The sequence below is a fragment of the Lathamus discolor genome, chromosome 5 (assembly GCF_037157495.1).
Source record: "Lathamus discolor isolate bLatDis1 chromosome 5, bLatDis1.hap1, whole genome shotgun sequence".
Classification (NCBI taxonomy): domain Eukaryota; kingdom Metazoa; phylum Chordata; class Aves; order Psittaciformes; family Psittacidae; genus Lathamus; species Lathamus discolor.
The window spans coordinates 6188331-6212762 of NC_088888.1; the positions used below are offsets into that span (position 1 = coordinate 6188331).

The window sequence follows — 24432 nt, forward strand, 5'->3', positions numbered from 1 at the left end:
CTTACAATCTGGTCTGCCAAGTGACTGTTCAGACATTCAGCCTGACAAGTCTTAGCTTGAAAAAGACACCTCTGCTTTTAATCTACATCTTGACTTGTGCATTCTCAAGACATTCAGCCCACCTCATATTAGTGTGAGTGTCCATGGACAAAAAGCCATTTCCAGTTGAGGTTAGCATTTCACCAGCTTAGGCTGATAGTGAATCAATTATACTTGATTAGATTGACTTACTGGCATTTTTGTGCAAAGTTATTGCAACATTGTATGCTACAAGAAATAATCTAACTTAATGATACTGAAACAGATAAAGCAAACTTCTGAATTCAGGTTAAACATGGTTTCAATTCCACTTTATTCTGCCAGTTTTCATGGACCTATCCTATTCAAATACATCAAATAATGATGCAAATATATTCTTAAGCTTTGCATTTGCATTATATATGAAATGAACTAGGGAAACCTATTTTGGGTGTGAAAATTTGTTTGTATTTAAATACGTTGAGGGCCGAGGCATTCAACAATATACCAAATAACATGTTATAAAACAGGTGAAACTGACTAATGCCAGTCTTCATATTCAAACCCATCTCTGAGCAATCTAGAATTCCTTTCTCCCCACTTTGTAGAACTCTGTGTTAGTAGGAAGATACACTTAAATTTGGAATGAGTGAATAAACATCTTTTTATTGAAAATAGTCACAGGAATGCTTAATAAATACTCTTTTTGCATTTTTGATATTGTATATTTTCAGCTTCATCAGGTTAATTTCCTAGTGTAGTGTTAAAATTATAAAAGTAAATGTTAAACTGAAGACATCTACAGCAGTTCATCAATCAGAGTCAAAATCCATTTCTTTCCAGGATTTAGAGGCATTTCTTTTGTATTGTTCAAGTTCCTAAAACAGAAACACACATATATATTAATCTAATTTCATTTCTAAAAGCTGTAAGATACATACATTTGCCATTTGAACATTTAAAGCATGTACAAATATCACTGTAGAAAAAAAGTACTATACATACTTTTATCTTTAACAAAATTATACTAAAAGTGCTATAAATTCTGCCACATTTGCTGTCATATAGGGAGCTAGATCTTATTTATTTAGACCTAGAAACTTTCTACGAAAGAAGAAATTATTTTCTTAGACATTCATTTTGAGAAGCCAGGCTCCCTATGAACATGCAGAGATGGAACACTACCCATGTTTTAAAAACAGAAGCCAGAATTACCCAACAGAAACTACTGTTACACACACATGAAGTCAGGGTCTTTCAAGAGGCAAAATGGATTAGTAATTGGTAAAGATTACAGAAAATAAACTAGAAGAATAAAGCCTATTTTGGGTTTTCTTTAAACACAGGACAGAGATGAACTTCTGTAAGCTTACATGTCAACAGTAGTGATAACTTAAGAGAGCTATCAGTGGACCTTAGAATGCCATGCAGAACACAGGCTTGGCCAGAAAGCAGTACGCAGAAATATATTTTGAAGGAATGCAATGGGTATTTATGAAATCAGCATACCATATCTATTATATCTATTCAACCTAGGCTGCTGGATATTGTACAAATATTCGTCATTGCTTGAGGTTTTTCAGGAAGTGTATTACTCATGACAGAAAATCATGCCATGCTTTTACTTCTGTTCTATTTTTCAATCATTAACTAAAAGATTCTTTTCGGTGCTGCTGTTCAGTAGATTGAACACTTAGCATCTGTGTGTAAAAATAAATGCCAACCCAATGTGGTAATTAAAATCACACATTTTCTGGATAGTAAATAGATTATTAAAAGCAAGCAGAGGCACAAATTGTGGAGGTATAAATGCAGTTAATTAGGTATGTAAGGTGAGGCAGTCTACATTATGCTAAACTTGACATCAGCCAAGTACTAGCAAGGTAGAAAAATTACCTCATTGCAGTCAAAAGTGTTACTGGGAATTTTGAAGCCTATAGTAAAAGGTTCTAGCAACATTGCCAAACAACAGTTTCATCTTCTGAGTTTTATGTAGTGGTGCATGCTGGAATTATTTCTGAAGATATTTTTCAGCAAAAATTAACTTAGTGCTACGATTGCTTTTTGTTCATTTAAGTATAAGAAGGATAAATCTCTTAAGTTGCATTATTAAATACAGCTCCAGTACTTCTGAACTTTTCTATCTCTAAGCCAGTCTTTACTCAGTATTTTCACTCCCTCATTATTATTATAATGTAATTATGATCTCAGAACATACTGAACAGTTGGAAACTTGCCAACAGTTAGGAACAGAAAGAAAGCAGTGATATTTTAAGGAGCACATGTTACCTGATTTGTGATAAATAAATAATTTGAGTTCTAACCCCCTTCTCAAAGGCGAATGGAAGAAGTAAAATTAGACAATGAAATTCTGCATATAACAAGAATGCCATCTGGGGGTCATATCTACAGGTGTTGCCTAAATAATTAGCCTTGCAGATTTATCATCTTACTAAACAGTTTCAAGAAAGAGGCAAATAATTTAGCAGAATTTATTTTGCCCTGCTTTTAGCTAGGTGGAAGGCAGTTCAGTATAAAGGCAATTCAAAACAATACAGAAGTGCAAAATATCAAAACCAGAGCATATCTTAAAACCGTATAAAAACCGTATAGCTGTTCTACTACATACAGAAGTACAGAACAAAATTATAAATATTTATTTTGGAGGCAAATCTAGGTAAGACTAACATTTAAAGAATGAGAAATGAAAGAAAAATGTGATTAAATGGAGGAATATTCACCAAAAAAGAAAAAAAAAAGAATCTTTAAGAAATTCAGTGATTCAGGAGGAAAAATGCTGTCAGGAAAGTACACTTCCTTAGTTTTCATGTAAAATACAGGGATGTATTTTACTTTCTAAGTCAGAAATGTAATGGAAAAATCTTTCAAAGCCAGCTTAAAGATCACACACACCCCCAACATCCTTCTGAAAAAAGAGCACCTTCCTGCTCAGAGTCCTCTACTACAAACATAAGCAGCATTCTAGAACACACTGTGACTATACAGTCAGTAAAGTCAGATACAGAGACTAAGAGATCCTCTTTCCAAAGTGAAAGAAGATTCACCAAAAAAATATATCTCAAAGTATGCCAAAATGTTGGGGTTTGGGTAACAAGTGTAGGAGGCAGAGGTCAGATTTACAAATAATGAACAATTGCAATTGAAACATACTTTCAATGTGCTCTGAGTGCTTTAAACATCATTAGTGCTAGAAACTTGTCCTACATGTCTCAAATCCGGCATAAAGTGGATTTTTAAATGATTTTTTTAACCTTAATGCTTCTGTACTTCTGTGTTTCTATAAATTCTTCATCTGTCAAATGGGGAAGATCACACTTAATCTCATAAAGGGACTGGGAAGAAAGACTTAACTGATGTTTGTGAGGCACTCGGATAAGATAACATTACCACGCATTCTCAGAGAAAAAAAAAAATTAATACTTTTGTGTTCATTGAAGTGTCTGAATGGCAGGTTGAGAAATAAGGTACACAAAGAATAAGAATGATGAAAAGAAATACTGAACAATTGAATTGAGACATCAGCAAAATAGTGTATGATCATGTAATTAAAGACAATACTATTAATGTCTACAAACAAGGAGGAAAAATTAAGATTGTAGGAAAAGCCTTAATTGTTGCATTTCCTCTGTTTCGAGGGACTGATAGGATTTTGACTTTCATGCAGTTTCTCACTGAAAGTGCCCTCAATTTGAAACGTGGTAAAAATAGCTGAGTACTGAAACAAAGATTAAAAATCTTAAGCACCCAAACTTCAGTAGGAAATCTAATAACAGTGCTATTTTTTTTCAGTAATAATGCTGCTTAAGTTGGCTTAAGAAAACCTCAAACTATCTTTCATAGCCATTTGGACATGCTTTCATGTGAACAAGAAAGCCTATTCTTGGCAGCCGAGTAAACATCCTAAATAACTTTTTCTCCACAATATGAAGGCTAACACTTCTCCGCTGGAGAAAATGGAAGAGGCTACTGCTCTGTTACCCATTTTAGGGTGCCTGTCACACCTCTCTGCCCAGTAACACTGGTCTGACTAAGGAGGTTCACCGTGCAGTATGCAGTTTTCTGTTGAACGAGGCTGAAATTGTCTCCCAAGTATGGTCATGTCAGCAAAGTATGCTCAAAAAATATGGCTCTTATTCTGCTGGCCAGCAGTCCCCATGTCAAAAAGACAGCTGCAGATCTGACACCAAGATGACTTCTAGTGGTGAATGACAGGTTTAATTAGGTCACTTCTATTTTAGGGGAAATATGACTATACTTCCTCGTAAGATGTTACAGAACCTCCCCTTCTCTCTATGACTTGTTAAAGTCTTAACAGTTACAGCCCTCTTTGTTGAGATCTGCTTTCATTACTTCTTGCTACTGACGTCAAACACCACCAGGCACTTAAGTTTTTTTTTCCCTTGGTATATTTTATGGCATTAGGCATCAGCTAAAACTGGCACAAATCCTTAAAGTAATACCTTTGTGTAACAAGAACCAGTCAAGGTGAATTTCAGCACTGCACCACAGTGACTTCTTAAGTATTTGACTGGGAGCTATCCAGTTCTTGGAGTTCAAGATCAACTTTATCATTTGCTTCAACAAATGAAGCTGCAGTCAAATGGCCAGGTGAAAAAGGTCCAAACACCTATTCTGAGCATTAGCAGTACAAGGCGTAATAGGATAGCTAAGACCTGGGACAAAAAAAAACCCCTTTGAAATGACATTTTAGAGCACTTGCTTCTGTGGAAGAGAGGAAGGAAACAGAGCAAGCACCTTCATGTGCCAATCTCTCTGCCACAAACGTTTAGAAGGAACTAAGGAACAAGACTTTACGCCCTCGTAGGTTCTCACAGATACAGGTGGTGCACGTACAGCTCTAATCCCACTCTTATTCAAGTTATGTGTGTAGCTAGAATGAAATTAAGGTGACCTTAAAGCATCATAAGCCAAAAAGCTAGCAGAGAAAGGAGAGCAACAGGTGACAAGTTTGCCATGTTGCTTATGCTTTATGTGAACTTTATGAAGAGTTAACAGCAAGGTGCATGTTTAAGGCCCAATGAACATGCAAAATGAATGTTCTTCTTTAATCTTGAAAGCCCTGCAAAAGAGCTCAGAATTCCAGTAATTCCTCGACAGAATTGGCTAGTTAAAAAATACATAAAAAATGTAAACTCTAAGACCATCCCTGGTGCTGGATTCTACAGAGACCAAAAAAAGCAGTAAGCAATTGCAACAGCACTATCCGATATAAACCTGCATGTTGTGTGTCTGTGGGACAAAAACTAGGAAAAGAATTCCGAAAAGATGTAGTTGAGACATGCTATGCCTTGAACAAAGGCACACCGAAGGAAGGACAGCCTCAGGTAGCTTTCCAGAGCAAAAAGGTCTAGAACTAGAGTGGCGCATCTTATAGTTAATTCTGAAAATATTAAGGAGGCAAAATAATCTGGCCTAAAAGAAAATACTCCTGTGGCAGATGCTGATGAGCTGGACTCTCAGCTTCTACAACCAAAAAGCATCTCAGATAAATACCAGCTGCCAGCTAGGACATGGGAGTGAGCCACATACTTTCTTGTTTCTGTACTTTCTTCTGTCTAAACTGTTTTCTAATCTTATACTCAAGAATTTAACCTTTTAGTCTGCTAGGAAGACAAAAAAAAAAAACCTTCAACCAAGGTTACACACTTGGAATTGATTTATTTAAGCTTTGTACTGCCACAGTTATCTATAAATCTGTTACAGCATTATTGAACTGTCCTACCAGGACTTTGTCAGTCAGGTATGCTACTTCTTCTATTGGACTCACTGACAGGGCTGTATCATGTTTCTGTGGCCATATTCTTGTGTTTACTCTTCCTTTAAAGCTTATCTTTGAGATAAACAAGCAAACTGGTGATCACATAGAGTCCAAAGTGGCATACTGACTAACCAGAAGTAACTGAGAAAAATGATAACATACACTTAAATTACTTTGAAATATACAGTCATCATTTTGCATTATGTCCCATAATTTCATTAGCAACATGTTGCATATTAAACATCTTGATATACCGTTCCTCCTACACAATAGATATCATGAAACTCTAATATCTGACTTGGGATGCATTTAAAATGTTGCTTTAAAAGTTGGATTTTTCTATCGCCACTTTTCATAGACACTTCAAGAATCACTGCAACTACAGAGTTCTTTTAGATGTCTTGCTATCTTGGTGCATTTCAAATTGAATAAAATTCTTGGAGTATAAACCATTTAATAACATGCAAATAATCGTGTAAAATTGAACTTTATAATAGAGAAGTTTAGGAAATAGCTTTAGATAACAAAAGTAATTTTGTCTTTAATGCTCAACTTGCTTATAGTAGTCCAACCAAAAGAAGCTACACTGGTTTGCAATGCCCTTGAACAGATTAAGATTCTAAAAGCCTTTTTTATTTAAAAATGGAAAATTAATAATTTCCTGTATGATTTCATCAATGCAAATCAGTGTGTTCTTTTGCAAGACATAAGCATTGTCTTAAAATAACAAACGTATTACACCATGTAGTTATTTTGAGATATATAGATATACTGAGTAAGAGATTACATTATGAATTCCAAGTGCAATGTGCTTTACAAATTCCTAGGATTTCTAAGACTGCTCTTGATGTGAAAAAACTTCAGAACTGATACCTACGTTAACAGGACGTTACAGGTAATGTGTGAATTCAGAGACTGCAGGGGACTCTTGAAATTGCTTTATTCCTTATATTATTAACATATTTCTTTGGATCAGGTACCTATGTGTTTACTGCCTTATGCAACCAAACAAAAATCTACAAAGACATGACAGCAGTTATAACCTAATCCTTTGGCTTTCTTTTACAAGCATGCAAACAGATGAAGTTTGCTGTGTATTTGGGGGCTATTTGAGATTAACTGCAGCACAACTCAATAAAACTGCCTTTCATCTGAAGGGTGCAGGTCTGTAAAAGCACATGAGATATAGACTGATGCAACCCATCATCTTAAAGCACTGTTTGGAAAGCCTCCTTTAACCGGAGCAACTTGGTCCATGAAGAATTTAAATGGTGCACAAATAGCCCACTTATAAGCTGTGAGAAGAGAGTGAAATGCTTCTCAGTCATTCTAGCAAAAACTTTTGTGTGTGAAACAACTGAATCTGTATGAAACAGAGAGTTTCCAGATTCAGCATGTGATACTTCTTCCAAACAAGAAAAATACACAAATCTTGGATTGATTTTAACAGACCCATACCTGTGATATCCATGAAGACTATATTCAGTATTTCTATTCATGTGATGTTATACACTGATACCTATAAGGCAATGTTCTAACCTTCCTCTAGTTTGCCACAGAATTTTTCTCTAAAATCAATTCATCACAAATAAAGGGAAGTGCCAAAACACTTCAAAATTAATGAGAAAAAAAACCCAAACCACCCTTTCCCTACTAAAGGTCTTTCCCAGAAGTCAGTGGATAACCCAAATACCACTATGTGGAATAATTTTGTTCCCTCCGTTTAAGGTAAAACGTACACAGCCTGCAAACCTGAGTCAGAAATGTGATCATCTCAGTACCTTTCCAGTTTAAATAAAGGGTTTTGAAGGAGAAAGACAAACATAAAAAAGGTAAACAGCCCCCACCCCAAACCTTGATACCACTTCCTAGACTTTCTGCTACTCAACCTCAAATAAGAGGACAGGGTGCAGAAATGAAGAAATTACTGCTAAGAAAGCTTCATAGCTTTGCTTCAGTATTATTTTAGTGAAACAATCCTGGAAGAGTTAGAGAGAAAATTTGGATTATTAATTCCTAGAGAAACTACAGAGCCAAAATTTTGAGATCTAACAATGCTCTACCAGCTTATTGTCTACCAATGGAAAAAGGCCAACCAACTACTAAGCTGAAAACTAAAGTTGAATTTGTTTAAAGGCAAAAATGGGACTTTGACCATACTCTACATAAGCTAATACAGCAATGCTGGTGGTTCTGGAATACCTGACTCTGAACAGCAACTGGAGAACAGCCACACACCTGTTTTTTCTGAGCTCTCATAACATCAACTTCATGCTCGGCATATTGTAAATCCTGTGCAGGGTCTCTTGTGTCTTGTAAATCACTGGAGCTCTAAAAGGAGAAATTACAAAACACCAAATGATAAAATCATTTGAAAAGAAGTATTTGGGGGTTTGCCTCTTGGGACAAAAAACTTGGGACAAAAAACAAGATTTAGCACTACACAGGTGCCAAGGGACTCAGATTTCCTTGCAGATCCAACCACTTCCCACAGCAAAATGACATGACTTGGCAAAGAACTCTAACACATTCAAAGCCTCACACCCTAGAGGAACAAGGATGGGCAGCTTGCTGCAGCCAGGAAGAGCTCTCCTCTTGGAACATCACTGTCATTTGGTTTGGTTATTAGGGGATATGTCACCTTATCAAATTCCAAAAACCACAGTACAGCTTGTCTCTCGATATAATGAAAGGTAATGCTATAACTCTGGAAGGAAACAGATTACTTCAGTACTTTCACTATTACTAAATGTACGAAGGTGACAAGATATAGAAGATAATAATCGAATGACCACTACATACAAATGTGTACCTTTAAAAACGTATGAATTAAAAAGGTTGGAAGGAACAGAACTGCTAAGCAAAATGCCAGTCACTGGACTTGAAAGACAAAAATCAGTAGCTGATATTACTACTGCTGTATGAGGAAGGAGGCTGTGCTGCAGACATGTAAGTATGTACCTTGGGAGGAAATGTTTTCTCAAAAACTTTTTTCCACAGTTCCAAAGGTGTGTTTGCACACACCTTTGCAATATCACTGTCAGAGGCAGGTGGTGGTCCTAAGGATTACAACACAGAACAAAGTAATGTAAGTACATTGTCATAACAACAGAAATTGTCAAACAATTTTGGATAATGACCCGTCTAACAATGTTTTATATTCTACAGTGACAAGCTCCAGCAAGTCTGAAAAAACATTGATCTCCTACCATGAAAAAGGCTGAGTGGTATCGTATATTTTCTTTCAGATCTAAGCTTGTTGGTGCTTTACTATTTGAAGTAGTCCCAATAGTTTATTTAACTACCTAACAAAGTAATTCCCTGTACTATACATATTGAATTATAATTTCAAACTTTCTAAGCAATTTCCCTTCAATAACCTGTTAAAACTGATGCTGAACTGAATTTAACTTTATTTTTTATTTTCTTAACTTTTTTTCTTGTTTTAAAAAACAAGCAACAAATACCATGAACAGGAAATGTCCTAACCTATATGGCTCAGCGAATCCATGCCTGCTGGTATAAACAGAGGTTTGCTGTGATCCACTGATACAGATTTGCTAAACAGAAAAAAGAAAATGTAGTAAGTGAGCATTTAGCATTCAACAAAAAAATTACATTATTCTAGCCAAGACCAGATTCTTACGGGGCTTTTTATACAAATACATGTAAATAAAAACCTACTCAATTCTAGTGGTGACCATATTTCTAATCCATGTTTTGGGATCAAAACCAAGGAGTTATCACTGTCTTATACAGAGACAGGCAATTGAGCCAGGAGTCAAACTCCATGAATAAGAAGAGAGATCATATTTAAGAAAAAAAAGGTCTGGTGATTAAAATATTTTTATTAAGTACTTTTAGACTCTGCGCAAGACATTTAATAGTTGGACAATAATTATGTTACCTTTTATCATAGCCAAATGCCAAGTGATTAATAAGAGCATGGGCTTTCAGCAGGAGAGCCTCAGATTTACTGGTAAACTAAATGAATCAGAAAACAAAACATACATTACGATCTTCCATCATAGAAATATTACATTATGTCATCTATGTAGAGGATTTCAGACAGAGCCTGGCTAAATCCTGACGTCAATAAATTTGGTATACTTTCAGTGAATTTACTAGAATAAATATCTCATCTTCACTTCCCAAAATATGAATGTATTTGTCACTGGATATATAGACCAAGAAATATTAAATTAAAAATAACATAAATAAAGATTAAAGAACAAATTTTAAAATATTCAAAACTTTTGAATCATGTACATTAAGAGACAAAACTTTTGCCCAAGATGAATCAGTTATTAAGGTTTAAATCACATTAAAAATTATCCAGAATACTATAAATACAAATATTATGGATAACTATAAAATTGTTCACACAACATAAAAGCAACTTGATAATGGCAGAACTGGCACAGATTTATCTGAAAGCAGCTCCCAGAATATCTTCTCAAACATCACTCTTACTCCTGTCCAAGGGCTTTTGTATCCTAACAGATTCACGTCTTTGAGAAAGAAGTCAGATCTGTACTGGGGGAAATTAAGTTTTTCCCACTCATTTCAATGGGAATCAGGATTTAGCAGCCAGAGTTTCAGGCTCCTGTTTTTTTATTTTTAATTACAGTAATGCTTAAATACTTTTAAAAAAAAAAAAAATCATCAATCAGTTGTATTAAAGGACATGCTGTGATCATAAGAATTTAAAGCCAATATAAGTTATCGCTAATCAAAATAAGCCACAATATTATTTATTATATAAACGATGGTTGATACAATTAGAACCATCTTCTGATGTAAAGAGAGCCCAAGAGGCAGCTTTTTTGCATTAACCCCAGCACACATGTTTCTGCTCTTACTCAGAAGATGATCTGCTAAACTCAAAATCAATTTATATACCCACATAAATGCTTCATTGTCTTCATGGTTGGCAGATCCTACTTATTACTGTAAAAAAATCCCTGCCTTTATTCTTCAACACTGTGAGCGTGATAATCTACTCAAACTGCTGTGAAAATGAGCCCTTGGATGTAAGTTCTTAACTCTACCAAAGCCAGGTCATGAGACATAAATTCATGCTTTTACCAAAAAAGGACAGTTCTCCAATTCTATCGAGGGCGCTCACTTTTGCCTGTCCTCCTTTCTCGTATTAAAAAACAGAATTCCAGACATGCAGTAAACTGATAGAGGAACTGAGCTGGCTAACAGATTACTATTTGTATTTAGTTTTTACTGATACTGATAATTATCTGGTTTGTTTGTTCACAAGGTATATCCGTCCATCCATCCCCTGCCAATACCTGTAACCCAATCCGCAGATTCGCTCATGAATAAAGGTACTGTAAGACAAATTAATTTTCTCTAGGAATTTTACATATCTATTTTTTTTTAAACATTGTTTTGTAACACAAATACTGCTTAACTTCTCTGTCCTTAGTTAGAAAGTTAATATACACACCACTAATGATGCTCCATAGTAATGTGAAACAAATCGAAGTGTCTTGCTTATTATTTTCCTCACTTCAGAATCAAACTCCTGAAAAAGTTGATATTGGAACACACATGAAAGAAACAAATCCCAAAATATTACAGTTAGAACTTTTAACTTTTTTTTTTTTTTTTTATAAACTGCAATGCACTTAGGCTACAATATATGAGGCTTTCAGCTGTCAGCATAATTATATCTTAAGACAGAATCGGTAACAGCCTACTCTGAAAAGAAATGTCACAATTTCTCTTTGTTTCTTTTTTACAGAGGGAGCCTAATTCAGGCAACATGTTAGTCCAGAAAAGTTTCTTAATTGCGGAATGTGCACTGAATTTTCAATTAGCTTGTTTAATTTTGTTTTAAATTTTTAGAAGTAGAAACATTGCCTATAAGTTCCCTTTTTGTGAAAATATTTAACTTTCAGTACCTCTTTGGCTAAATGTTCTCTAAGTTCCAATACCTGCAAGATTTGAAAGGTAAATAAAAATACCTTCTCATCACTGTTTCTTTAATATCAGATCATATACATAGCCTTCCCTGGATAAAGTGGGCAAAAATCTGGTCCCAATGAAGCCTGCAGGAGTCTGTCCATAGACCCCAGAAGAACAGGGCTGTTACTCTGTGGTGGTTACCTGAGAGTCACTGATTTTTAAAGAGGTCATGGCTCAGCATAAACACTCTGTATGAAAGAAGTGCCTTATTAATAAAGAATTAGGTAACTCAGCCAAGTATCAGTGCAGTATATAGTCATCCAGAGCAGCTCAGGCTGCCAGCACAGCAGCTAAAAATCAAACGTACTGTTCTAGTTTCTCATGATCAAGTGCTGCTTCAAAACTGTCTCTAGAAACTTAGAAGTACTTAAAGACTGAAATGATAGTTTACTGCTTGTTCTGACACAACTACCAAAAAGTCTGACTAGCTGGCAGGAGAGACGCCTCTCTTTTACTGACACAAACTTAAAGCTGCTGTCAGAAGGGACACATGGAGCTGGACTTCTCTCATTATAAAAGAAAGTCACCAACATGTTGTTTTCTTGCTTCCCTCTTTAGCCTGCAGCAACTTACATCTCAACATTTTCCAAGTACATCTCAAAAATCGTCAGATTGGGAATGTTTTGTAAAGGAATAACAGTAGGTCTTCCATGATGCTGCTGGATGGAAAGATTTTTTGGTGGAAGAAGGCTGACTTGGCCATAATTTTGTTCAAATAATTACTATTATCAAGATTTTAGTCTATAGAATCTTTACCAGGAATCTTTTTATTATTATAAAAAATAAAAAATTAAGTATTACTTACATGAAAAATATCATACTTGCTTCCAATTATCACCAAGGGTATTGGAAAAGGGTCAACTAACTCATAATCCTATTAAACAAACATCAACAGTTCAACAGTGTAAACAAACTGTAGAAGATTGCAACTGTTAAAACAACTGAAAAGGATTAAAACTAATCCACAGAAGACAAGCTTTATTTTTTTCAAAGCCTTAAATTAGATGAAGCAACTTTAATGCAATATCCATACCATATTCTACAAGATTCTCATTTTCTTTGTAAATGGTCAGGAAATGTTCCCTCTGAGCAGTCAGAACAGTTACCAGCATGAAAGGGCTGTTACACTATACATTCCAGCTCCAACATTAGATGGGAAGAGAGGAAAAAACCTCATATATTTTCAGAACAGGTGCCACACTGGATTAATAGAACCAGCTTTTTTACATATTCCCCCTCCTTGCATCATTAACAAGGTGCTAGAGACAAAGGCTCTAGAAAATTAAGCTGGATGATTTGCTTGTGTCACACATTTGTCCTCCCCACATCACATTTTCCAAATGCTTAAAAAATACTTAATGTGAATTTCAAATGTTTGATATCAAGCAGAAAAAAGGAAATGTCACTTAACAACCATGAAAATGCCAATGGATGCAAACAGCTCTGGGGGTGTAGATTTACTTGTTAAACAGCTAACTTCTGATATAAGTTTTAATAAGTAGATTACAATAATTCTCAAGTTATCTGGAAGGTTTTCCTGTAGCCCATATGAAATGAGACAATCCCCTCATCTGTTCACGCAATTATGTAGTCAAACTGTTTTGGTTGCAGCAGAGTGGCAAAGAGATGTGTTGTAGCAGAGGTTGACCTAACTCTTCCCTTGCAAAACTAGTTATTTCACATACAGGTTAAATGACAGTCGGTGTATTAGTAAGAAGCTGCACATACTGAAAGTCCTCTACTTTGACAGGAAAAATAATGGCTTCACTCATACAATATCGAGGCAAAAGCTTTGAGCAAGATTATCATAACTTAGAACTAGTTCTAAGGAATAGAGACCTGAAAAAAAAATAGTTTCTTAACTAAGAAAAAATTAATTCTAGGTAACATCAGAAATATTAAAACTGGCCTACTAAACCCTATTCATCTTTTGACTATGGAATTAATTTTGGCTACAGACTACTTCAGGTACATCCAGCCATTTTAAACAAGGTCAGCATCTGACATGATTTATCATCATAGTTAATAATTCTTTATCCAGGGCAATCGAATATATCTAATCCTTAAAAAAACCCTGTAAGAACCTCATCAATTCCTGTTTATCATAAAAATATATTTAGCTATTAAAAGGCAAATAAACTGTCTTTGACAATAAAAGATAGTATTTTCTCCCACAAAATAGACATAATTTTTTTCTTGAACAATGATGAATGTAAAAAGACAACCAAGGAGAAACATAACATTTGCTTGCATTCCTTCTGGTTTTGATAATGAAGGCTGAATAGCAATTCTAGTTAAGGAGGTATAATTTGTACTCCTTACGGGGCAAGTATAGTAAGTCTTCTCTTCTTGACAATTAATGGCCTTATTAGTTTTTACTTACTGAAAAAAGCTTGCAGTTTTCTGATATGTAGGCCCCTACATGTAAACTTAACACCGTGGTCATGATTTATGTGCTCGCAGGCGTTTTCTTTTTTTGCATTACCTCCTCTAAAAGTAAAAAATAAAATAATAATCCAGAAGATCTCAAACCCTATATTCTAAATGTACTGAGTGTTGCATATGTTGCTTTCTCATAAATTCTAAGTTTTAAATTTTTTAGCTATATAAGCATTTGCTGTATTGCAGCATTTTATAGAAGTTACAGTAACTAGATTTATGTGCCAAGTCTTTGAATTGTCGAATACTTATTTATGGATTATACACACACAACATTTGCAGAGGTTTAACGCACAATGACTTTTCATTTTTATTGCGCATAATCTAGTTTAGCTTTTCCAGAGATTTAGTTAGCAATTATGTTTAAAGGACTGATGTTAACATTTCTGAAACTTTATAATTTAATTAGTTGTCAGATTATCAAAAGGCATTGAGTTTGTGATAGACATTTAAATAAATGCAAAGTATATAGTCATGTTGATGGCTGTTATAACTATATTCTTTGCTTAAATTTGTACCTTCAGCTAGTCTCTTGCTAGATGACTTTTGTACATTCTAGTTTTCATCTTCATTTTAAAAAGATGAGGGGGGGAGAAGCAAACTGCTACTCTAAAACTATTTCTTTTGATTGGTGTAACATGCCATAACAATCACATTAGATATCTAACAAAAAGATATAAGAAACCTTCTTTCCTTGTTTCTGCTCTTATTGAATTTTTATTAAATTGCTATAATTTTCCGGTGAACAGGTTCATCTACATCAAATGGATTTTCAGTCATGCATAAAAATCTAAAAGAGTTGTTTATGATTTTCAAAAGCATTATCTTTAACTGTATAAAGGCCTGTGACATCTGGAGAAAATATTAGAAGCAACTTACTGGATGATCCCTCTGCAGATTGTTCCGCATCCTCTGTTTAATTTCAGTAGCTACTTCAGGATTTGTCTTTTCTAGTTTGGCTAAAATTTTGTTCACATGGTTCCTGGTGACCTGCAGAAGTTTCTCCATAGTAGTCCAGAGTTCATTAGGTTTGGACAGATCCAATACAAGAACCACAGCAAATGTCCTAATGAAAAAGCATGATCTTTAGTGCATGAGACAGTCAACATTTTCATATACAATCACAGCTGCAGAACAAATGCTGAAAGCAACAAATGTGAAAACATAGATGCTAAGATAGAATTAAATGTGACAGCATAGCAAAAGTAGCTTTTAAGGATATTCTGAGTTCTGAAGAAACCTTTCCCTTGTCTCTTGTTCAGAGCTATTACTTTGGCAACTTTCCATCAGAGTTTTGGGGGGAACTGTATATATCAAACTTTCAGCCTGGAGTCGGTGTTTCAAAGCAGTAAAATACGCAAATATCCTGAGCTCCTTCTTCCTGTATGACTGGGACCCGCTAGTATCACATGTCCCTGTCATCTCATAACTCTACAATCCCAGATGAAGCAGTGATAGCAAATGGTTAGGATCTTTCCTAACCATTAATGTATTAGGAAGTTCAATACTTTCATTATTCATTTGCAATATGAAATGGAAAAATCTAGTTAAGCGCAGTATTCTGTGCCATGGACTGTGCCAATTAGCTGGAACATCAAATGGGTGTATGAGAAAGTCTTCTGAAAGAGAAATGGAAGAATTCAGAGTACTCAAGATGTACTTAGTGATTACCAGGCTTTTATGGTGACATTTATGTTTTATGGTGACATTTTAGGTTTCATCTTTTATGGTGACAAATGTTTTACATATAAATTCCTTTCCTTCCAAACCCCTGCCTCCCAAAACTGCATTAAAGTGCAACTGTAAAGAAGAAGATTGCAAAAGCAACCATTCAAATATATGCAATCTTTCTTTCACATTCTGTCTTGATCTGAAAAGGGGGATTCCAGACCAGAATGGTATAAGAAAGACTACAGAGCAAAGTGAATGTCCACTTTCACTATAAAATGCTGTGAGGAAACAAATCCAGTGAACAGTCTCCTGGTGAAACTAGATATAGTTCACTGAACATTTCTGACTACAGACAGATGAGAAAACCAGTGAAAAGCACTTGCACTTCAGTTGAAATGGTAGAATTTATGCATGTTAAAATATTGCCTTATGAATGGAAGTGGTCTTACAGAACAATGTTGCTATCCCATCAAAGAATCTTAACATCATCCACATGAGAAGATTCCTTATCAGTAAAAAGGGAAGAAAAGACTGATGATGAAGCCCTGTTAAGTTCATTTAGAAAATAACTGAAAAATTATAGTTGATTTTTTCCCCCAAGCTCTTCTAGGAACAGAAAGCTTCACCTCCCAGAAGTTTTTTTTTTATTCCTTCTTAGTCTCTCACTAAATAATGGCATTATCTCAATAGCCAAAACAGTAGGAAATGTACCTGATAATAATTGTATCCCTCTTTTTTTTTTTTTCATAGAAGTTAAAGCTCACTCATCTTCCCATCAGATGATGATGGTCATATCACTTCAAAGAAAATATATTGTTTTGGTCACAGTTTCTTGCCTTATTTTTCACTTTAAAATACTGCCCCTCACAAATGTACCATCTACGTTTGCACAGAGAAGTAGGAAACAAGATTTTATTTTTCGCATGCCCCAGGCATACAAAAAATTGCTTTTTCTGCTCTTCACTGAGCATAAAGATACAAAGTCTTCTCTTTGTGCGTTTTTCTTGTTCTAGCTACTTAAGGCCAACCTATTTCGTTCATGTTATCGCTTCCTCTAGTAGGAGATTCTGAAGAACTTGGCTTATTAGGAGAGAACTATGAAAAGAAAGCTCAGCAAAGTATTTGTGGTTATTACAATACTTTTTAGAAAAAATTATATATGTTCTATCTTATATTTTGGAAGAGTTTTCCACAATAAAAAGTCTAGAGATTTACTTATGTTTGAAGGAAAGCTGGAATTAACTTTGGAATCCAATCACTTACCTTATGCTGTTACTAGTGATTGGTATTCGAATGAGTTCCATTAACGAGGTTCCACCACCTAGCTCCCAAAAATGAGCTACATCTTTAGGCTGTAAAAGAGTTTCTTTATGTGAGAAATGTGTGCTTCCATGCAATACCAAAAGAAGATCGACACCTGATAAACTGGCTTTTCATGCAAGTGACTCAGAACAAGAACATATATTATTTCACTAGTATTTTCTGAAAAACAAAACTAAATAGAAAACTCCCTATGTTAAAGAAATCCCATGCAACACTTACGAAAGACTGCTGGTGTGCCTATGACTGTCTTGATACATGACTGTGGTAAAATAAAAAAGTCAAGAAGCAACATGATTAATGATAAACATAGAAAAATTATGTTTTCTTCCCTTTTTTTTTGTTTACTGCAGCTCGAGACCAATGCTTATTGAGAGGCTTGCAACTGGAAAAGTAATGAATCTCTACCATCGCATTTAGTTTCTAGGAAAAGTTTTACATGATTTTTATCTTTCAGAGTCAGATTTTCCACTCCCTACTTCAGGAACAGAAACAGCAACTACATGCAACAATGGTTATTGCTGCTGGACAGTGTTGTGCTGTGATGGAAATGGGTTCAATATTTCTGTTAATATAATCTGCAGTACAAAAATTAGTGATACAGACACATAGCCCCAAAATTTCATTATGATTTTACATCCTCTAAGATAGCTGCTCTTCTCACAAAACTAGTTGTAAGGTATCTTTATTGGTTTACACTCAGTTTGCATTTCAAAGACAAAATTAAAAGTGTGCATACTATGTTACAATGGGAAAATAAAAGCATTCAAACACAACAAACAAGGTAGCTTTTACAGATTAATCTGATTGTTTTGGTCTATACTTTTGTCTCTGATCTACAGTATTTTAGTGAGGGGGATAAACATATTACAGATTGAAACAGAACATTAAGCTAGCTAAGTTAGATAAATGTTTCACAAACAATAAGCTAAAATTCTTATACGTAAAACCAAAACATATATATGATTTCCATGTGTGTGTAAATATATACAAAGACATGGTAAACTGTAATTTCTAGATACTCACTGTGTCGGGTCTCCTTGCCCTTCTTCCGAAAGTATATTCCAAGGCTAAAGTCGGCTTTGGAATCTCCTCCCTATGTAAGAAAAAATAAGTTCATTTTGTCAAGATCCTCTAGATAAAGAAAGTTAATCCTGCAGTTCCTAAATTATATTTATCAATCAGTTCAGCATTTGGCTTACAAACAGCAGTACAGAGAGGACACTTTAAGACAACAGGTCTCATTTGGTGAAGACAGGAGGAGTAGCAGTACCAGCCTGAATAGATGGCCAAATACTGGAGGAGGAGGACTGAAGAGGTCAGATGACAGGTAGTAACTACTTCTAAAATTACTTTTAAAACTACTTTTAAAAATTTAACACGTACCTCTTGAGGCACCTCAGTATAATAGTAGTCTTTCCCTGGAAATCAAAAACAAAGAAGACCCCTATTGTACTCTCATTAAAGCATAAAAGTTGTATTGCTAAATGAAACTCACTCATTTAATGTTCCAATAATAAAGTACTGGAAAAGTGTAAACTCCTGTAATTGTTTGTAGCCTTAAAGTGGAAACTGAACTGCCAGCCTTCTGTCAGAATCAAGTTACACTACCATTATTGTAATTATAAACTAATAGAGATGACAAATACAGTAATAGGAAGAGTGTGCTTAAAATTAGACATTAGTGATGAACCTGGCCAACTCTCTTAAATTGTTTAATAGGTTTTAATTTTAATAATACATTTATGTAATGTATGGTTTCCACTGGAATTAATTATTACCAATGAGATGGAAATAAAAAGAATGTTTAAAATACAAATATACATACAGAAAAATGTCTTTACGCTGTTGAAATTCAGACACTGAGTGCCATCCTACACTGAAGGGGCTAGCACTTCTGTGGTTAACTTATGTGTCCTTTCCTATGTCAAAAATAAATGAATTTCAGGTAAATCTGAAAAGTCCTTGTATTTTCACTGAAAAAGGTATTTTAAAAATTGCTGATAAGGAGGTTGCACATACATCAAACCTTCTAAAATAAAAACTGTTTTCTCAAAAATGTGACTCACTTGGTCAAAAAGGCAAATATTTCCTTATTTACTTTATAAATAAATGCTAACAAAATAAAATATGAAATTATTAATGATCAAACATTAATGGAACAATGAGTTAAAACAGCCTTAGGCATGTGGAATCACGAATTTGCAATCCCTGATAAGTCATGTTCAACTAGGGCTGACATAAAACAGGCACAATTCATAGCTGGATTTCAAGGCCTCTATCTACAACAAAACTGGTAACAATGCACTTAAATTGTATTGTTACCAGTTAAACCTCTACAATGGGAAATTTGACATGTCAAACAAGTAAAGAGAGTAGCAGTATGGCCAGCAGTTACTTTTTAAACAAAATTAATGAAGCCAAAGCTCAAAGAATAAGCATATTATTGATACCAATGGTTGAAGTTTTGACTCTCCAAACCATACACTTGAATTTCTGAATTGTAATAATATCTAACTGGTCCACATGTTGTGGAATGACCACTCTCTGCAGAATGAGAACATGATGTATTTTGTCTTTAGAAGAATTAAGTGAACCTTAATATCTGAAAATACCAAATATATTCCCTGACACAAACTACATCCAGAAAGAACAGAACTGCACAGTATTAAGCATTACCCCATTTTTGTTTCCCATAAATAATACTGATCTTTCCCAAACTTCTGCACGCTTGCCATCGTTGTCAGCCTTTTCTCTCTTCTCCACTTCAGCTATAGCAAGATCCCACAAAGTATCACTAGCGGAAACAACAAAACAAGTGTCATCCAAGAGAAACAGCATACCCTAGACCATAATTCGAGAAAATATCTAAATGCATTAATGAAGGGTATTGCTGGTTATTATTACTATAATTTATTATTTCCCATCACATGCTCTCTGCCTGTCGAAGTACTTTTTCCAACAAAACCAGGTTAAGCACGAGTCCTCAGGTTACCCCAACAGCCACTTGCAGCACACGCTGAGCGAGTACCAGTTGTGTGGCCGGAGACTTCGTTTTGAGCGCGTTCAAGATACCTTTGAAAAGTTTTCTGACGATGAAGGCTTTTGGCAGCACACTGCGGGCCAGGCTGGCGGTCTCTGCAGTCGGGGGCTCCCGGATGCTGGCAGCGGGAGAAGCTCAGGTGCCCTCGGTTTACCAGGGAAGCTACTGCTCAGGGCAGCGAGGGCTGCTCCTTCTCAGGTTCCCTAAGGCCACGTGCGGGGCGGTGGAACTGGGTTTTTAGGGTAGGGAACCCCTTTTCTATGGGGTCCCTGCCAGAAGCCACCGGCTCCGCGCATCAAGAGGCAGGCGTGCGCCCGTCCCGTCCCCGGCCCCACTGCCTTTCGGGGGCAGAGGCCGAAACGGCTCCTTGTCAGCCTGCCCGCATGCGTACCCGCCTGCCTGCCTGCCTGCCTCTCTCTCTCCTACAGGCTGTCCTCCCCACCGCCGGCTACTTCCCCACCTGGCAGCAAGGGCGAACCCCCTCACCGACCCGGGCAGGACTCCCCGTTACCTAGCCTTGGCCATCGCTCCTCGAGGCCTGGGCCTGGCTCCCCGTTGCCATAGGAACCGCGCAGGGCACGCTGGGAGGTGTAGTTCCGCGGACGGCGGGGATGGAGGCCGCTTCCCAGCGGGGCCGGGCCGCGGCCTCGCCCCGCCTCCCCTCCCCTCCCGCTTTCTGCCCGGCGCTGGCGGCGGCTGCCCAGGCGGTGGCAGTGGATGGTGGGTTCTCGGCTCAGCCGGGGGTGGTGCGGAGGGCGGGAGCTTGGCTGAGGGTTGTCAGCGCTGCAGCGGGCTCCGCCGCCCCGGGGGCCGTGGGCGCCGCGCCCCTGAGGTGAGTGCAGGACCATGGGACCCGCAGCTGCTGCTGTTGCGCTTCGGGTGCTGGAGAATACGGCCCGGCTTGACAGCAGTGGTGCGAGTCCCTGGGTCCTTGGGGTACCTCGGCTGTGGAGCTTGTTCTGAAGATGCGAAGTACTTCAGCTGTGGAGAAAGCCAGGGGTTAATAACTATTTCATAACTGGAGGGAGTCGTTTATTTTACCTCAGCCTTAAACATTGGCTTCTGATAACGGTCCCCGAGATGGCTTTGTTAGCAGTGGAGGGAGTGAGAGTGAGACAAGACCTGACATAGTCCCCATGCCCTGATAAGTTAACTTCTCTATAAAAAAGGAAGTGCAATTATTTTGTAGTTACTGAGATGTACAAATCAACTGTTGCAAATACAAATAAGATGCTGTAGCAAACAGGATATGGGCTAGATTATTTCAAATAAGATCAGTCAAAGATCGAATCCAAAGAGGGTTGGATTAGAAAGTAGGATTTACAGGGCACAGTAAAACAGCGGGATGACCCAGCATACAAAAGGGATATAGGTTTGTAGATGAACCCAACAAGTCAGAACTGACATAAATTTAGGACAGCAATTACAGCTGACCTTCAGTAGCTGAGTAGCTGCTTTGCATTGTCAGAGACTAAAGAGAGAGAAAAACCCAAGTCCTTTTATCCGTTTGATCAAAACAAGGAAAGCGGCCTCGTTCATAATGATTAACTCAGAATTAACTGTTCCTTCTTCCTTCCCCCCAAAAAAGCCTTCTACAGCCCCTAAGTAATACTTGTCCTTGAAGGCGTTTTTCTAAGTTTGACTTCCATAATCAGTTTCAGACCCAGAAGACTTTATATGGTGATTTTCACAGGTTTTTATATAAGCACTTGCTAACCCCCTATGGAAACTATGGTCTTGCTAATTAAAATTCAGAAAGAAACTTCACTGGTGGTGTACCGTGGCAGGTCATGCTGATGCCTTTCTAAGTGCATTTTTTCATCACTTTTATTTCAACAGCCTATTTCTTACATCTTGGTATATGAAGACAGGGCTGATCTATAATCAGAAGTCAGAGGCTGTAAAAGTCCTGGACAAAGCTGCTCTTCCTCTGCCAAAGGTAGGAATTGCTCCTGGCACTATGATCTAGGCATATATTACTTCAACAGCAAGAGTGTGAGACTAAAAAGCAAAGTATTTTTACAGTGTTTTACTCACTGGCAGAGAGGTGGCAAATCTGGACGATGCTGCAGTTTAAATCTGAGCTGGGAAGAACAGTGCAAGGGTGTACAGTTAGTAAGTTCTAGTGAAATCCAATTTGGAAATGAAGTTGGAGTTCTAAGTATTTTAAGTTTCACTTTACTTGGTTTCATTTCCTTTGCCCTAAGAAACTTGGGAAAAAAAAAAAAGACTTTTTTTTTTTTTCTTCCTAATTCATTATTACTGAGTTACTAATCACCTTAGTTAAAATTAACTTATGCTTATGGTTTACACTAAGCTGTATGGACTATTAAAGCTCTACCTAAACCTTTAATTGGTGCATTCCTTTACACATGGATGAATTTTTTCCTTCAGGAAAACCTAAAAAAATAAAACCTGTAAAAACTGTGTTAGTCTGCCGGGGAACTCCAACACCAGCCTTCTTTTATAGGCAAATATGTGCCTCTGTTTTAAATTTAAATATAACCCAAATTTGATTTAAATTTAAAATAATAGAAAACACTGATTTTGTGAATTGTTTTTAAAACACAAAGTTTTGTCATTTGCCAGCTGTATTGCTGGAGTAAATAGGTCTTGCTTGTTTTAGAAATCACCAGTTTGCTTACTAATACTGCTGCACAAAAACTGACAAGGCAGATTGAAGTTCAGTGAATATATTAATTTACACTGAATTCCAAATATTATTTTTAAATCAATGTAATTGCTTATACAGAGAGTTACCAGTGATCTTTCAGTAATTATCAAGCTCAGATTCATTGACCATTTGTACTGATTGCTGATATTGACCACCAGCTCGAAGCAAGCACAAAAGATGTTCTGAAGCTCATGAGGGGAGGCGAGGTATCCTTGCATGTGCTAACATATTCATCTCACCCTGAGAATATTTTTACAGTCTAGGTTCTGCAAGCCTTGAGTATGGGAAGCTCTGCATCAGTCCAAGAGGTCGCTGCTTGTCTGACAGCTCCCATTGTATCTTCGCTGCTGAAGATCTGAAGGTGAGAAAGGTCTAATTTCTACCTGGGCTTTAGTCATGGATTATGTAGCAGGGTATGAATTGTTTTGGTACATGACTCAAGGTCAAGACTGAAATGTGGATCACAGGCTTGGACCAAGTGGGGAAAGCAGAACAGATTATCTGCCTGGTGGTCTCTTCAGTTTTCAGCTTTGTTGTCTTGTGTGGTATCCTCTAAGTAGTTCTGGAGCTGGATTATAACATGGAGCAAGTCCCCTTGAGACTTAAGTAGATGTGTTTGGAAGTGTTTGTGTAGGGAACTTTACTTGCTTACTCTGTTAACTTGAAGAAAGTGTCTTGAGGAGGTTACAATGGAAACATTGCTCCTGCTAATGAAAATCCTGTAAGAAACTTCATTGTTTAATGTAGTGTTGTCATGGTAACTGTGATTCTGAGTGCATTTCTTTCATAAAAATTAACACAGCATTTCTGCTAATGTGACTGCCTGGGACTAATGGTGACTTGTAATGAGCAGTTAGTGGCAGTAAGTCTAGAAAGTGCTGCTAAAAAAAGAGAAGCTAATGCATGGATTGCTTCTGGTACTATGGTGTAGGGATGCACTGCTACAGCAAGAACTCAACACTGGAAAGCAAAGCAATATCTAGAATTATCTACCAGAAGGCAGGCAGGAAGGTCATACTCAATATTGCCTATTGCTGTATAAAACAGCTGTTTGTAAAGCTGTGTTAACGAAAACTGTAAAAAGACTCAAAATCTGCACATCAGCTGTTTGTATTGTGTATCACATTGTCTCTAAATTTAACAAAGATTTTACAAACTACATGAACAAGTTTACTAGCAGAACACTCCAGTATTTTTGCTTTCTAATAGAACGTGATCTGCCACACTCATTTGAAACTGGACAATTAGTAAAGAATTACTAGTTGGAGTATTCTAGATTGACAGTTGTAATTTCATGATGACACAAAAGATTTTTGTATTTGTAAACTGAAGTTTCTAATCATATACGAGAAGCTTTAGATGACAACCTCAGTGTAACTGATGCAGTAGTGTCTGTTTCAATTTGCAATGACCTTGCCTCCCCAAATCTCTGGAAGTCAACTATTCTGCTGATTGCAAAAGGATGTTAATCCCTGACTCAGATTT

General features: G+C 36.6%; 1 protein-coding gene and 1 long non-coding RNA gene across 2 annotated transcripts in view; one reads left to right on the forward strand and one right to left on the reverse strand.

The window, feature by feature from the left end:
* Positions 1 to 664: 664 nt before the first annotated feature.
* On the reverse strand, positions 665 to 20885 carry DYNC2LI1 (dynein cytoplasmic 2 light intermediate chain 1). The gene is made up of 13 exons (XM_065679519.1): positions 20785 to 20885; positions 19910 to 20027; positions 18617 to 18651; positions 18257 to 18326; positions 17174 to 17262; positions 15119 to 15305; positions 12606 to 12674; positions 11280 to 11357; positions 9726 to 9802; positions 9308 to 9378; positions 8780 to 8877; positions 8057 to 8149; positions 665 to 896 (listed from the first exon to the last, which is right to left on the reverse strand). Exons 1-13 carry the CDS (start codon positions 20796 to 20798, stop codon positions 831 to 833), a joined length of 1065 nt encoding a protein of 354 aa, XP_065535591.1. The 5' UTR covers positions 20799 to 20885; the 3' UTR covers positions 665 to 830.
* A 103-nt stretch (positions 20886 to 20988) lies between these two features.
* Positions 20989 to 24432, forward strand: part of LOC136014642 (uncharacterized) — a 34486-nt gene continuing 31042 nt past the window's right edge. Inside the window, exons 1-3 of the long non-coding RNA XR_010612816.1 lie at positions 20989 to 21105; positions 22113 to 22212; positions 23206 to 23308. This is a non-coding gene — a long non-coding RNA (uncharacterized LOC136014642). The remainder of the gene's footprint in view (positions 21106 to 22112; positions 22213 to 23205; positions 23309 to 24432) is intronic.